Below are 15,898 nucleotides of genomic sequence, written 5' to 3'. Positions count from 1 at the left end.
GAAAACCTAATTGATCAAAAATCATATGCAAACTTGTTTAACTAATTTTATCATCTGAATCAGTTTTGGAAAACAATCGATATGAGATTCTCAAAATAACGAAACTTACCTTTTTTCTTGCATTTCCTGGCATTTTTCTTATTGAAACTTTCTTGGACCTATAAGCAGAAATGAAAATTTATTGATTAGCTATATTTTTTTCACAAATGGTATAATATTGACAAAAAATTGTTTTTTTTTTATTTTCTAGTGTCGTTTTCTCGAATTATCAACTGAATCAATAACTCTTGAATTTCGACACTATTTTAAACTTCAGAAAGACGGGGTGTTAGGAAAAAATAATATATTGTCATTTATCATTTTGATATTCATAAAAATCTTAAGCCAATAAAAAAATCTATCTTTGTTCTCTCTGAAAGTTTTCTTAATTTAAGCTTTCTTTTTAACTCAGAATTCTATTCAAATTGTATTCATCAATCAATATAATCTATTGGCCATCGAGCGTTACATCTTCTAGACGCCTTCTTGAAACATTAACATCCCTCCCCTTCGACTGGTGTTTATCACATTTTTCACAGTCCATCTGTCTGTCTCTGGGTGTCATTGGCCATTTACTGCGAGAATAAACCACCTGTGGAAAAGTGCGTCACGGTTCGTTTGTAAACAAAATTACACTATTTCGCGGGGGATTGGGTTTCGCACCCGTCGCGTCGTGTCGTACCGTTGACCGGTCCATTGCACAGTGGTCCAAAATGCGAAAAACGTGATCGTTGCTTATAACTTTTTTAGGTCACATTTTAGCATATCGGTGTCTTCGGAGAAGTTTGTCAGTAAAATCAGCTCTATAATAAAAAACTATTATTTTACTGATTAATCCCTCTACAAGTGAGATAAAATTTCTAACTTCTCTGTTATAGGTTTTAGCTCTTTGATGTCTTCGACAAACTTGTTAAAAATCAAATTTTCTACAACTTTGTCTCAGATGCCAAGTTTCTAAAATAATTATTATCCGAGATATCGGCCAAATATGAAACTTTACCTCTAAAAATCAGTTTTTTAATAATAACTTTTTTCAGTAAATTTTAAGTTTAATAAAATGTTCCACAAAGTTGTTTGTCCTACTAAAATACACCACTTTGTTGAACATTTCAAGTTTGAAAAATGTGATACTGCAGAGCTATGTTAAAAAGATTACCGAAAATAGGGCTTTTTCACGCCTTATTTTACAAACACCGGGCAACATCGGGCAGCCCGCTTTAGATGCAAAATAAAGTCGAAGATTTCGTCTACAAGATGCAGGTACAATCGTCAGTATCCACTTGTATCCAAGGGAGATACATCAATTTTACTTTTCCATGTTTGCATTAAAAACAACGATTTATATGAAAGCACATACAGCGCATTCTACTAGGTACGTGTGTTTTCTTCTAGCTTTTCCCTGCGCGATGTAAGAAGCAAAGGTTTGGAAGTAGTACAGGTTATTGTGTGTTCAATTAAAATCCTCTACAAGCTGGACATGCTAATAATACAAATGCGCTTCTAAACCTTTGCTTCTGACATCGCGCAGGGAAAAGCTAGAAGAAAACACACGTACCTAGTAGAATGCGCTGTATATTCTTTCATAGAAATCGTTGTTTTTAATGCAAACATGGAAAAGTAAAATTGATGTATCTCGCTTGGATACAAGTGGATACTGACGATTGTACCTGCATCTTGTGGACGAAATCTTCGACTTTATTTTGCATCTAAAGCGGGCTGCCCAATGTTGCCCGGTGTTTGTAAAATAAGGCGTGAAAAAGCCCTATTTTCGGTAATCTTTTTAACATAGCTCTGCAGTATCACATTTTTCAAACTTGAAATGTTCAACAAAGTGGTGTATTTTAGTAGGACAAACAACTTTGTGGAACATTTTATAAAACTTAAAATTTACTGAAAAAAGTTATTATTAAAAAACTGATTTTTAGAGGTAAAGTTTCATATTTGGCCGATATCTCGGATAATAATTATTTTAGAAACTTGGCATCTGAGACAAAGTTGTAGAAAATTTGATTTTTAACAAGTTTGTCGAAGACATCAAAGAGCTAAAACCTATAACAGAGAAGTTAGAAATTTTATCTCACTTGTAGAGGGATTAATCAGTAAAATAATAGTTTTTTATTATAGAGCTGATTTTACTGACAAACTTCTCCGAAGACACCGATATGCTAAAATGTGACCTAAAAAAGTTATAAGCAACGATCACGTTTTTCGCATTTTGGACCACTGTGCATTGGCCAGGTAATCCATGAAAGAAGGTGTACGTACTGTTTCCCCATTCTGCTTGTTTTTTGAACGCTTTGTTAGGCGAAAACTGAATCAAAATTATGATTGCTGTAGCTTTCCAGCTTGTGAACGAACTCATCTATTAAGACTATGGAAATTCAGTAAAATCACGGATTCAAAATTTCTTCAAAGGATTTTACTCTTTTTTTTTATAAAAAGATCCAATTTGCAGCTCAAATGGAAAGAATAGGTATTACTTTGGAAAACCCCTAGCTCTGATGTTATGTACTCAAAATGTAGGTCTTTTGTTGCACGATAGGGCGGAATTGAGGGCAGTTGGGTGGGTTTATGTCCTTTTCGACAAAATCCACCGTTGGCCCGATACCCCTGTAGTACCTCTTTGCTGTAGTGGCTTGTCAAATCTGACCATAACTTTACTGATACGGTCAAAATTTGGTCAATATCAACTTGACGTATTTCTTTCAATTTTGCATTTAAAAAACCTGAACACCCCTCATTTTGAAGGTGTGTGTGTATTGAATGTTACTCCCATTTTGATTTTGGAACTCACTCTTCAGTTGTCAAAATGCCGTCCAAGGAAGAAGAGCAGCGTATAAAAATTTTGCTCACGCATCGCGAAAATCCGAGCTACTTGCACGCAAAGCTGGCAAAATCGCTAAAAGTTGCCAAATCAACCGTAACAAAAGTAATTAAAGTGTTTGGGGAACGTTTGTCGACAGCCAGGAAGTCTGGATCGGGGGGCAATCGAAAACCGGAAGCCGCTGAGACGACAAAGAGAGTTGCCGGTAGTTTCAAGCGAAACCCTAACCTCTCTCTCAAAGCCAAAAAACGAGCCGGACTATCGACTTACAAGAAGGTAGTGACTCCAAATCGCGATGAGAAACAAAATATGACGGCCAAAGCGCGATCCCGGAAGCTGTACACGACGATGCTGACGAAGTTTGACTGCGTGGTAATGGACGACGAAACCTACGTCAAAGCCGACTACAAGCAGCTTCCGGGACAGGAGTTTTAAACGGCAAAAGGAAGGGGAAAGGTAGTATGAAACTGTCAAAGTTCACTAAGAAATATCTGGTTTGGCAAGCCATCTGTACCTGTGGCTTAAAAGCAGCATTTTCATAGCTTCCGGGACTATCAACCAAGAAATTTACGTGAAAGAGTGTTTGAAAAAACGTCTGCTGCCTTTCCTGAAGAAACACGGTTGTTCCGTACTGTTTTGGTCGGTTTTGGCATTTTGCCATTACGGTAAAAATTCCATGGAGTGGTACGCCGCCAACAACGTGCAGGTGGTTCCCAAGGACAAGAACGTCAAGCGGAACCTAAAGAAGACCAAAAAAACTGCTAAGGACGAGCAGCAGTTCAAGGCAAACTGGCTTTCAGCGACGAAGAAGGTGGACAAGGTGGCTGTACAAAATCTGATGGCAGGGGTTAAACGTAAGGCCCGGCAATTCGGATTTGGAAAAGCACAAGCCTAACTTAATATTTTTCCTGAATTTTTTACTAATTAAATTTGAAAAAGAAATTTAATGTGATTTTTTAAATAAACGATTTCACCGATTTACATGCGTTTTCCCTTGACCAAATTTTGACCGTATCACCCTTTAATGTACGGAAGAATACGTTTTTTTACCCCGACCAGAGGCTTTATGAAATTTTTGGCCTGGAAGCTGCCTAAAATCCATCTTCACGTACGTTTCGTCATCCATGAAGATGCTTCCGTTGTACTTCGTTAGAACCTTGTTGTGTACTATCAGGGCACGTCCTTTGGCTACTACATTCTGCTTCAATGTCCGGTTTGGTTGCTTACTGGCCCGATAAGACCGTATTCCTTCGCGCAGACGAATCCTTCTGACGGTGCACCGGTCGGCATTGACTTTCTTGGCGTCGTAGTCCGACTGACTAGGTTTTTGACGTGAGCGTCCAAAATTGATTTTCTTCTTTTTAACGAATAGTCACCGTTGATTATTATTTTTTATGATAGTTTAATGGCATTGCGGTGAACTTTTTACTACGAAAATTCTTGATAGAAGAATTACAGATTGAAATTAAATGACAAAGCAGATGCTTAATAGAAGAAAATTGAAAGATGTTGAAAATGAGCCAAGAGCATATTTTTGTGGAAAGCTTCAAAGGTGCGTTCTGGACCATTTGTCCCGCATCAATTGAATGGCTGAGAGAAGTAATAGCGAGAGGCGCAATTACGTTCACCCATACATCCAAATCGATGGATTGGCAAAGCACGTGCTTCCCAATCCGATTCTGATTCTCAATGATTAAAATGGTAGAAAAATTCTTAAAAAAGTATTATTCGGGTTTTTGTAACAAGTTTCCCATCAAAATATCAATTAATCGCTTAGTTTTTAAAAGTAAAATATGATCTTGAGCGGAATCATCTTTGATCTTGAGCGGAACTACTAGCTTCCGAAAAAAACCGCTAGGTGCGCTGCCTTATGCCTTATGTCTCACACGCAGGTTTTACCCCTGAATGTAAGCAACACCCTTTCATTTTTCTTATTATATCAGCTTTAGGGACAGAAAAAAATATAAAATTAAGTTCGAATAAAACAAAAAATTTATTTAACCTTCCAAAGTCGTTCGGGTCAATATGACCCGAAGCGCACATTCAAATCATCATAACTCTTCGAGAAAAAATCGCAAAAATTTGATTTTAAAAACCTCCCTGGGGAATCACGAAATACACAATCTGTAGTACCAGGCAACTTCCTGTGACCACCGGAAGTGCTCCCTCAAAAAAATCCGTAATTAGGCTGTTCGGGTCTATATGACCCGAGAGTTTGCGTAAGTTCCCCTGGCCGCAAATATTGACCGATTTCGATGAATTTTAATTCATTGTATAGATAATTTATTCTAGTTCCTCAATATTGAAAAATAAAGTCGAAATATTCTACGAAATCACCAGTAGCTGATACCGAATGAAAAAAGTCCCGAAAAAGAGCTCTTTTTAGAATGCCTATAACTTGAGACAGGTTCCAAATATTGCGCTGATTTTATAATATTTGAAATTGTCAAGAATAAATCTATCCATGGATGTATAAATTTTTGGTGGTCCAAAGGAAGTTTTGGCCGCTATCCCGGAACTTCCGGTAGAAAAAATTCTTACTTCAAAAAAGTCACCCAATTTTGGCTTTGCATTGCTGTATCTCGGTCACCAATGGATCGATTCTCTAAACTCAAATTTTAGTTTTTTTTCGTTAACTTTATTATTATTTCCGTAGAACATAGTTGGTTCCTCAAAAATCTCAGTTGTTCAGTATATGGTAATGAAACTCACATCTTTTTTGTCATTTTTCAAACTCCCCCTCGTGTCGGTGGGTTTACGCGATTTTGTTAGCGTGATTTCTCTAAAATTTGAACTCAAATTGGTCACTTTTTATATACCTAGAGATTCATTAGAATCTCCTCTTTCGATTGACATACATTTTGTGTGGTGTTTTGAAAATTTGTAGTAACGTTTTTCGAATTTACTGAAAGCTGCCAGATTTCAACCAGTTTGGACCACGTTTTCAACAGGTTGGTGTACAAATCTCGCACCCCTCACGTAGCTGCGCGAGAAAAATAAATCCTGTAGCTCTCTTTTTGTCGCTCACGAAATCTACCACCCAACCCAGCAGCAGGAGGAACTGCCGTCTCGCCGCGTGGTTTGTTGATTGATTGTGCTGATGCTGATAACGAAATGAATGCTTTATTGTTGTAGGAATTGCTTGAATCTTTTTTGATTTAACATTTTAATGGATGGGCAACATTTCTAAAGTTCACGTCCATGATTTCAGATTCAGATTACAGATTTCAGATTGCAGATTTCAGATTTCAGATTCAGATATCAGATTTCAATTTCAAGATCCGATTTCAGATTCAGATTCAGATTTCAGATTCAGATTCAGATCTCAGATTCAGATTTCAGATTTCAGATTCAGATTTCAGATTTCAGATTCAGATTTCAGATTCAGATTTCAGATTCAGATTTCAGATTCAGATTTCAGATTTAGATTTCAGATTCAGATTCAGACTCAGATTTCAGATTCAGATTTCAAATTCAGATTTCAGATTCAGATTTCAGATTCAGATTTCAGATTCAGATTTCAGATTCAGATTTCAGATTTCAGATTCAGATTTCAGATTCAGATTTCAGATTCAGATTTCAGATTCAGATTTCAGATTCAGATTTCAGATTCAGATTTCAGATTCAGATTTCAGATTCAGATTTCGGTTTCTGATTCAGATTCAATTTCAAATTTCAGATTCTAATTTCAGATTCCGATTCAAATTCCGATTTCTGATTAAAGTTTCTGATTAAAATTTCAAAATATTTGTTGAATCATAGATTTTGTGTCTCCTGCAGTAGACACTGCTTGAAATAAAAGAAAAGAATCGTGAAAGCATTCAAAAAAAAATGTATCACTGAAGAATTCTAAAATTCAGAAAATTCAGAAAAGAATCACGATAACATTCAAAACAAATGTATCATTGAAGAATTCTAATGATAAAATATCTAAAAAGATTCAAGAAGCTCATTTCAATTTGGAAAATTCTTTATTTTAAAATCAAAACATTTACAACGCAAAGAGGCATCAGCATCAGCACAATCAATCAACAAACCACGCGGCCAGACGGCAGTTCCTCCTGCTGCTGGGTTGGGTGGTAGATTTGGTGAGCGACAAAAAGAGAGCTACAGGATTTATTTTTCTCGCGCAGCTACGTGAGGGGTGCGAGATTTGTACACCAACCTGTTGAAAACGTGGACCAAACTGGTTGAAATCTGGCAGCTTTCAGTAAATTCGAAAAACGTTACTACAAATTTTCAAAACACCACACAAAATGTATGTCAATCGAAAGAGGAGATTCTAATGAATCTCTAGGTATATAAAAAGTGACCAATTTGAGTTCAAATTTTAGAGAAATCACGCTAACAAAATCGCGTAAACCCACCGACACGAGGGGGAGTTTGAAAAATGACAAAAAAGATGTGAGTTTCATTACCATATACTGAACAACTGAGATTTTTGAGGAACCAACTATGTTCTACGGAAATAATAATAAAGTTAACGAAAAAAAACTAAAATTTGAGTTTAGAGAATCGATCCATTGGTGACCGAGATACAGCAATGCAAAGCCAAAATTGGGTGACTTTTTTGAAGTAAGAATTTTTTCTACCGGAAGTTTCGGGATAGCGGCCAAAACTTCCTTTGGACCACCAAAAATTTATACATCCATGGATAGATTTATTCTTGACAATTCCAAATATTATAAAATCAGCGCAATATTTGGAACCTGTCTCAAGTTATAGGCATTCTAAAAAGAGCTCTTTTTCGGGACTTTTTTCATTCGGTATCAGCTACTGGTGATTTCGTAAAATATTTCGACTTCATTTTTCAATATTGAGGAACTAGAATAAATTATCTATACAATGAATTTAAATTCATCGAAATCGGTCAATATTTGCGGCCAGGAGAACGTACGTAAACTGCAGGTCAAATTTATCAAAAATAGATTTGTACGGAAATTTTGCGAACGGCTTTGGAAGGTTAATTGGTGTCACAGCGTACCAAACCAGGCACTCAAAATGTTTAATTTTTTGGAGTACAAGAAATGTTTTTCGATTCTTTCTTTCAGAAGGACGACGGTCAGGTGGAGGAAGGCTTTCAGACCCATTTTTTGATATTATTCAAGAACTAATGAAGCTAATAAAGTAAAATCATTATTCCATCCATTATCCATTAATAAGAATCAATCTTCTTTGCCATTACCATTCGATATCCAAGAAGCAGCTTTCGTTTAAAGAGGTCGTTCTTGATGCTGAAATTCCAATAGAAAACAATATAGGTACCAATAAACAAAAATTCAAATTCTTTTTAACACAAATTCCTTCAGTTTTAAAATGTGTTGCAAAGCACATCTGGTTAGCTATTTTATAATACTTAACGGTTCAATTGGTGGCCTGGTATTGAAATTCTACCTGATTTCCTACTGTTTGATGTTTAGACTTGAGCTGGAACTCAAGGAAATCGGTTTAAGAAATAAGTGTTTTATCTATTGAGCTAAATGCTTTCCAATTTTTTTTTAAAATATGAATTAATTTTATCGTGATTCATAAGAAACTGGAATTTATTATTAACTTTGTTCTATGAATAAGTTGTTTCGAGCATGAATGCTGAAATCAAAGAAAAATCTGAAATTTCACAGAATTTTGAGCAAGTTTTTATCACAGAATCTGTGCCACTGAACACAGAAATTTGCAATATTCACGGATTTCACAAAATTTTTGAATTTTCAATAGATTTCCAAAATTATTTGGATTTCTTACTATGAATTAGAAAAGTTTGATAAGAATTTCAATGTTAACTGAGTTTTCCCAACTAAAATATAAAAAAGAAGCAATTTATCAAAAATTTTCAATGAAATTGAAGGAATAAGCATCACTGAAATCCATCACTGAGTTTTGAGATAAAAGTACAAAAAATCTGAATTTTTTCTCAAAACACTTTGATTTAGAGCAATGTACAGTTTTATTTGCAAAATCTGTAATTTAAGGCATCTTCTTTTGTATTACTGACTTTGTCGTAACCTTCAAAAGTTGTTCAGGGCAATACAACCCTAAACACGCACATTCAAATAATCACTCAAATACACTAACGAACCTAATTTTTGAGATAAAATAACTAAAATTTGAGTCTAGAGAATCTCTTCTTTCAGAATAAGATACAGTGAATCAAAGTGAATCTTTTTCTAAGTAAGAAATAAATTTGAACGGATATTTTGAGAACAACTTTGGAAGGCTAAATTTTTGTTATTTACGTAAAAACATCAATTTTTGAACTTTAAAATCTTTAGAGATGAAATTAATTGAAGTTTTCACAGTTACACAAAGATTTGGAATGATAGCTATTAAAGATGTTGACAGTACAAAATGGTTCCGCTCAAGATCGTATTTTGGTTCCGCTCAAGATCAGCATGGTTCCGCTCAAGATCAGAATTCTTTCTTCAGTAAAACAGCTCTAGAGTGATCAGGGTTTACTCTAAAAAATTCTACAAATCATCATTAGAAAGCAGAAACCAAGATCTATCCGCTGAACTAAAAAAAAATTCGTTCGTTAAAACCCCTATCCATACCGCTTAGTCTACTGTTTTGAGTTGCGTCGAATTGAGCCAATTAGTTCCGCTCAAGATCATTTACCCTAATCTAAAATGAATACTCTGATCAGAGCTGTTAAATATAAAATTCAATTCGCCTTTTACCTTAGCTTAGCTTGATTGACTTCTCACATCCACCTTAAATCGTCGAATCCAAAATGCTTTTCAACTTTAAAAGCTGGTTGATTTGATCTGAGTATTGCATTATTTTTCAGTTATATATTGTAAGGAAGGCTTAATGGAACAGTTCAAAGAACATTCAATTATAGCATTTTGAATCCCACGATCGCTGGTGTGGCTCAGTCGAACGAATTCCACATCGCCAATGGTTGCTACTACGTGATTGATGGGCAGCACAGAGGTCAAATTAATGGTACTTGGGATTAGTAGCTCAATCTGAATGGGCAAATCTGATGCTCTCTCTTTGAAACGTCAATAACGGTGCCGGCCACGTACCAGTAGTCAATAGATAGGTAGGAAAAATAGAGAAAGAATGAAAGAAAGAAATTTGTGCATTAGGACCGAGGTCACCTCTGCATCCTTGCAAGAAAAAAATGAGTGTGGGTTCAGAGGGATATGATACACCTTTGACAGGTGTATGGATCTGAATGTGCAATAGAGTGCCCTAAATGACCCGACATTTGAAAAAGTTATGCGCTGCAGGCTTAAATTGATCCAAGGCCTAGTACAAGGTCTCATGCCAAATTTGGGCCAGATCGGATCACGGGAAGGGGTCGCTCAACGAGCCTGAAGTTTGTATGGGATTTTGAGACATTTTGTTCGGGAGAAACATGAAAATCCAGTTTTTTAGGAATTACTTTGGTTCCCTTCGGCCGATTTCTTTTAAAAACGGTTTTTCTTAAAGCCTAAACTATGACAAATATGTCATCCGAGGACTGTATTTCGATTCGACTTATGATAAAATAGTAATTAAAGTTAAAAAATGGGGTAACTTTTTCAGGGTGATATTCATGCTGCGTCAAAATGTTCGAAGCAGTGTTTCTCATTAATAGGGATGAATATCAGCCTGAAAAAAGATAAGTATTTTTTGAATCTGAATAGCTTTTGTGTCTTAGCTTGAATCGAAATGCAGTCTTCGAACGAAATATTTGTCATAGTTTAGGCTTTAAGAAAAAATCGTGTTTAAAGGAAATCGGCTGAAGGGGTTCAAAGTTATTCATGAAAAACTGGATTTTCATGTTCCTCCCGAACAAAATGTCTTAAAATCCCATACAAACTTTAGGCTCGTTGAGCGACCCCTTCCCGTGATCCGATCTGGCCCAAATTTGCATGAGACCTTGTACTAGGCCTTGGATCAATTTAAGCCTGCAGCGCATAACATTTCACAAGCTTGATATTTCCCATATAAATTGGGTGTAGTCTAATGTGCAACCAATTAACCCAATCTCTTACTTAGTTCTTTGTAAAATTATATTGTATAACATTTTAATGTGTTTCAATAACTCGGGTTATTCTTGATCAGAAAAAGATTTAAAAGATTTAAACTTTCTTTAATTTGCGTTGCGTCTTCTTTACATTTTATTGGCAGGTTATTTCATAACTATGGATCGATGGTCGGATTAACTTAAGTTGCATTAATTGTGTTTCCAAATGAATAATTTTTTTTATAATTGGAAAGTGAATCGAATATTTTTATGATGTATTATACAAACAAAATTATTAACATGGAACAGGTGGAAATTTTTAAGATAATGGAATAATTTTTATGTAGAAATTCTGAAAAACGGTTTGAATGGCAAATTCATCCAATTTTTCTGATACAAAGTTCAATGAGTTTCCAAATTGTCACAGCTGTTTATTATGAAAAATGAAATCAATGTTCATGATGAAAACCATCAGAGAAGTTTGAAAATTAAAATTTGGAACTTGGCTCAAATAGAAAACAGTACAAATAATTGGACAGCCAAAATATCTTTTCTTGGTCCCACGACACGTTCAAACGAATAAAAATTAATATTTCTACATCTAGAGCCCAAGAATCTCAAGGTTAAGATTTAAATCAATTAATTATGTCCTACATTTGTTTCTCAAAAAATTTGAAAGTGGAACTAATCAGTTCAACCTTTTTTTGTATCAAGATCATCAATACATCGTTTTGAGGAAGAATTACTCTAACGGATAAACATCCAAGAAGAAAAGCCTTATTCGTCTTCGGCAACGCACAATCCTGACTTAATTGACAAAAATAATTTTAGGCATTACCAGCGACGAATTTCCAAGATTTAAAGAGAAATATTAATCGATTTTGATTCAAATACAACCTACTTCTTCAAACTTATAGCCACAATCTAAAATCTCGTCAGTTCACGATCAACAGCCTTATTTTACATCCCTCAAAATCCATTGTATGAACAATATTATAAAAACCGTCTCTTCTTAATTCTTCCTTTTGGACAGCAAACTTAGAGAAAATATTAGTCTGCATGTCCTTCGAGGCAAGTAATCCACGGAATATCCAAGATCCAAAATCGAGCAAAACTTTTTATTTATTTTCATTCATCGTATTTTGTTCTGAAAAAGTTCCTCCTCCAATTTCATTTGAGGTAAGATAACATTTGAAAGTGATTTTCTAGCTGGACGAAAATAATTTAAAAAAAAAGGGTAGATCTCACCAATTACGGGTTCAAACTTCTTCCAGATACCGCTTTATCAAATCTTGAGTATCTGCTCTTAAACCCCGGAATGGCAGTAGATTTTCCCTCCTTTCGATAGTATTTTGGAAGCTATATCTCGCAATTTATTTTTTCTTAATAAATGTCATAAAAAATTACAACCGAAAAAATACTCCTGTCCTGCACAGCCAAAACCTACCCAATTTTAAATTAATTTGCATTTTATTTAAAAACTCTATCAGCATCCAAAATTCTCTTAATTAGAAAAAAAATTCATAGATATATAGGTATCATAATGTTTTTTCATTTAATTATTGATTATTGAAGGCAACTCCACTATGATGGTGTTTTTATGATGAACATAATTTGAGTAAGGTCAATTAGAAAATGATTCGCTGAATTCAGGATATAATAGTAGAGGATTATAAAAAAATTACATTTCATCAGAATAAATAGTTTAAACCTTGGGTGAAATCCGAGGAAAAGTTTGAATTCAAATGAGAGAAATGAGAGTTCAATAGAGTAACTCAGTATTGTAGATTGGTTCTTGCCAATTTAGATTAAAAAAACAGAAAAAATTTATGTTGAAAAACTGATTTTTGAAGGCTTTTTTTATATTTAACACTGTTATTCGAAAGATAAATATGTTAGACACTCGACGACGTTCAAGGCTTAAAGAGATTGGCAGCAAAGAGATTGGCCTATGATTTCAAAGTAAGATTTTTTTTATCTCACTCACAGGGGGATTAATCGAAAAATCATTTTATTTTCTTATAGATCTCATTTTACTGTTCAACTTCTTCGAGAACACCTAGAAGATAAAATTTAAACGATCATAAGATAGAATACTGATTCAGGTAACAATTTATGAAACTGAAGAAAAAATCACATTGCAAATTTGTTTCGAAAAACAAACTTTTAAGTATATTTTTAGAAAATTTCACAAAAACACTGAGTTGAGTAATTTATCCTTGAGTGATTCATAAATATACAAAACTTGACACTGCTCCCCATTGATGCAGCGCGCGAAGCAAAACGCTTACATCTCATTTATTTTTGCACAATCCTGAACCAAATGAATGAACGCCTGTACAATGATATAATGTTTTGATTTGCAAAAATAGATCTCAAAATTCAAACTTCTCGAATAAACACAATTGAAATTGCATCCACAAGATGGAACCATGGGTGAAATTCTGTTCTGTCGCTGTTGGCGTTGTCTTCGCCGTCGTCGTACAGCTCCTCCCCAAAACTCAAACAGAGTTGCAAATAAATAAAACTTTGGGAACATGTGTGAACTATGCGCTCTCGGTTGGCCGCATCACCTTTCCGGATTATTCCGATTTCACACGTCTCTTCTTTCTAAGGCGGCAGAAATGCTCTGTCAAACAGTCAATTAACTTTTATTTTCACAAGCTCAGTTCAACAAAGATACGAAAATGTGGTAACCTTCTGCTAATGATGCACTGCACATTGAGACCGTCTGAAGCTAATTTTGTTCTAAACTCTAATTTTGTAGAGGAGGACTGAAAACAAAACACCAAAAGAAAAATGGATCACGACACGACACCTTACACAGCACGGCGTTAATGACAAACCAATTTGGAAGGATTTTTCGCTACATTTTGAACGTTTTGCTTCGAACAGATGGGGTGGTTGGTCATTCTGAGTCGATCATGCTGAGCCGGAAGATTAACCTTTGTTTTCCCATCCAAGTCTCTCGTCACAAACATCACTTCGCCAGGTGGGACTCTTCTTTGGGTGCAGGATCAATCAGGTGAGCTTGACGGAAGTCGTTTGAGCGATCACACGTTGGAATTCTATTTCCTTCGCAAAATGCTTACCGGATGAGAGTTCTAAACACGCGGTTCGATGCGCCTTGAAACGATCTCCGAGACTCACTACTGAAAGTGGAAACTTCAAAGAACGAAAACCGCCAGTGACACCTCCGTCGGGAACCGTGCTGTGAGCTGAACTGATCGGTCACAACTTCGAGCGGCGCGCCGTTAGTGACCAGAATGGTTGAGAAAAACAACCAAGGAAAAAAAATATAATCCACGGTTTTAACGACGACGACGACGAGTTGGCGTGGCGGTTTGATTTCGGGACTTTTTACATATTGCAATCTTATTTAGGGGAAGAAAATTTGACCTAGGGTGACGAAAAAACGAGAGATGCTAAAGTGTTTTTCACAAATAATAGGAATCATTACTTTATTTTCCGCTAGTAGCCTTGGTGCAGTAGATAGAAATTAAGTCTTCTATGACGATGGCCATGGATTTCGGAGCATTATGGGGATTTTTTTTTATTATCTGACAATTTGCGCCGGGAGTCTTCAGATTTTCCCCAAAATTGAAAATTTGGTTCATTTTTGCGACTTAAAAACACATGTATTTTTTCAGATTTCTAACATTTTTATTTTTTGAGTTAGCTTTGGTTAGATTTTTTTGTCAATAAAAAATAACCATTTTTCAAAGCTACATAACTCTGTTATTTTTCAACGGAAATAATAAAGTAACACATCAAAATGCATTGAAATTTTATCAGCTTTCCAAATAAAATAGCTGGAAAAAAATAAATAAAGACCTTCAACATGAAAAGTTGAAAATAAACTTTAAATGGCGTCTAAAAGTACCGGCTGCACCACCGAATATTTTGCAAAAAATACTATTGAATAGCTCGATTCATGATGCAACTTTTATCTGAAGACACCAAAGTGGGCCATCAACTCCTTGAAGAGTTATGAAAGAAATAATGACGATAAATCTCTTATTTTGCGAGGAAAACAAACAATGGTCGAACAACTGCACACACATATGAAGTTAGCGCACACTTCTAACAACATGGAAACAAAAGAACTTACCGAAGCAGGTAAAAAACACTACTTTTTCTTGCTTTGTAGAGTATTTGCAGCATAACTGACTTAAAATTTTAACCAAAATTCTTAGTATCGTATTGTTAATGTGATATAAGGGGATTTTTTTTTATTATCTGACAATTTGCGCCGGGGGTCTTCAGATTTTCCCCAAAATTGAAAATTTGGTTCATTTTCGCGACTTAAAAACACATGCATTTTTTCAGATTTTTAACATTTTTATTTTTTGAGTTAGCTTCGGTTAGATTTTTTTGTAAATAAAAAATAACCATTTTTCAAAGCTACATAACTCTGTTGTTTCTCATCGGAAATTATAAAATAGCTCATCAAAATGCATTAAAATTTTATCAGCTTTCCAAATAGAATAGTTGAAAAAAATTAAATAATGACCTTCAACATGAAAAGTTGTAAATAAACTTTAAATGGCGTCTGAAAGTACCGTCTGCACCACCGAATATTTTGCAAAAAATACCATTGTATAGCTCGATTCATGATGCAACTTTCATCTGAAGACACCAAAGTGGGCCATTACCACCTTGAAGAGTTATGAAAGAAATAATGACAATAAATCTCTTTTTTTGCATCGAAAACAAACAATGGTGGAATAACTGCACTCACATATGGAGATAGCAAGCACTTCTAACAACATGGAAACAAAAGAACTTACCAAAGCAGGTAAAAAACACACTTTGAAGAGTATTTTCAGCAAAACTGACTTTAAATTTTAACCAAAATTCTGAGTATCGTATTGTTTATGTGATATTACTAATAATGGGAATGTTGCTTTTACAATCTGGTCATATACTATATAACTTATTAATTTTTCGATCAAAGATCATTGTGAAGCATAATCAATGCCAATAGTAGAAGGTTCAGTCCCTGTGCTTGGGATCACAAAAATGTGATTAAAAAAAAAAGAAATATAGACGTGCTTTACATAGTTCTTATATCGGGAGCT

At 35.0% G+C, this 15,898-nt stretch overlaps 1 protein-coding gene across 2 annotated transcripts in view; it reads right to left on the bottom strand.

The window, feature by feature from the left end:
- The window catches only part of LOC129745416 (SET domain-containing protein SmydA-8-like), a 66,437-nt gene extending 52,397 nt beyond the window's left edge, over positions 1 to 14,040 (bottom strand). Inside the window, exons 1-2 of one of the 2 annotated variants that reach the window (XM_055738484.1) lie at positions 13,910 to 14,040; positions 110 to 158 (exon numbers count right to left, since the gene is read on the bottom strand). In XM_055738484.1, the coding sequence (XP_055594459.1) occupies positions 110 to 133 (24 nt within the window). In that variant the 5' untranslated portion in view covers positions 134 to 158; positions 13,910 to 14,040. Of the gene's footprint in view, positions 1 to 109; positions 159 to 13,635; positions 13,877 to 13,909 lie in introns of those variants that run through there. The other variant, XM_055738485.1, reaches the window with a different exon arrangement.
- Between the last annotated feature and the right edge of the window lie 1,858 nt (positions 14,041 to 15,898).

This window comes from Uranotaenia lowii, chromosome 2 (assembly GCF_029784155.1).
Source record: "Uranotaenia lowii strain MFRU-FL chromosome 2, ASM2978415v1, whole genome shotgun sequence".
NCBI classification, from domain to species: Eukaryota; Metazoa; Arthropoda; class Insecta; order Diptera; family Culicidae; genus Uranotaenia; species Uranotaenia lowii.
Note: the sequence above shows the minus strand (reverse complement) of the source record. Positions and strands in the feature narration are given on the sequence as shown.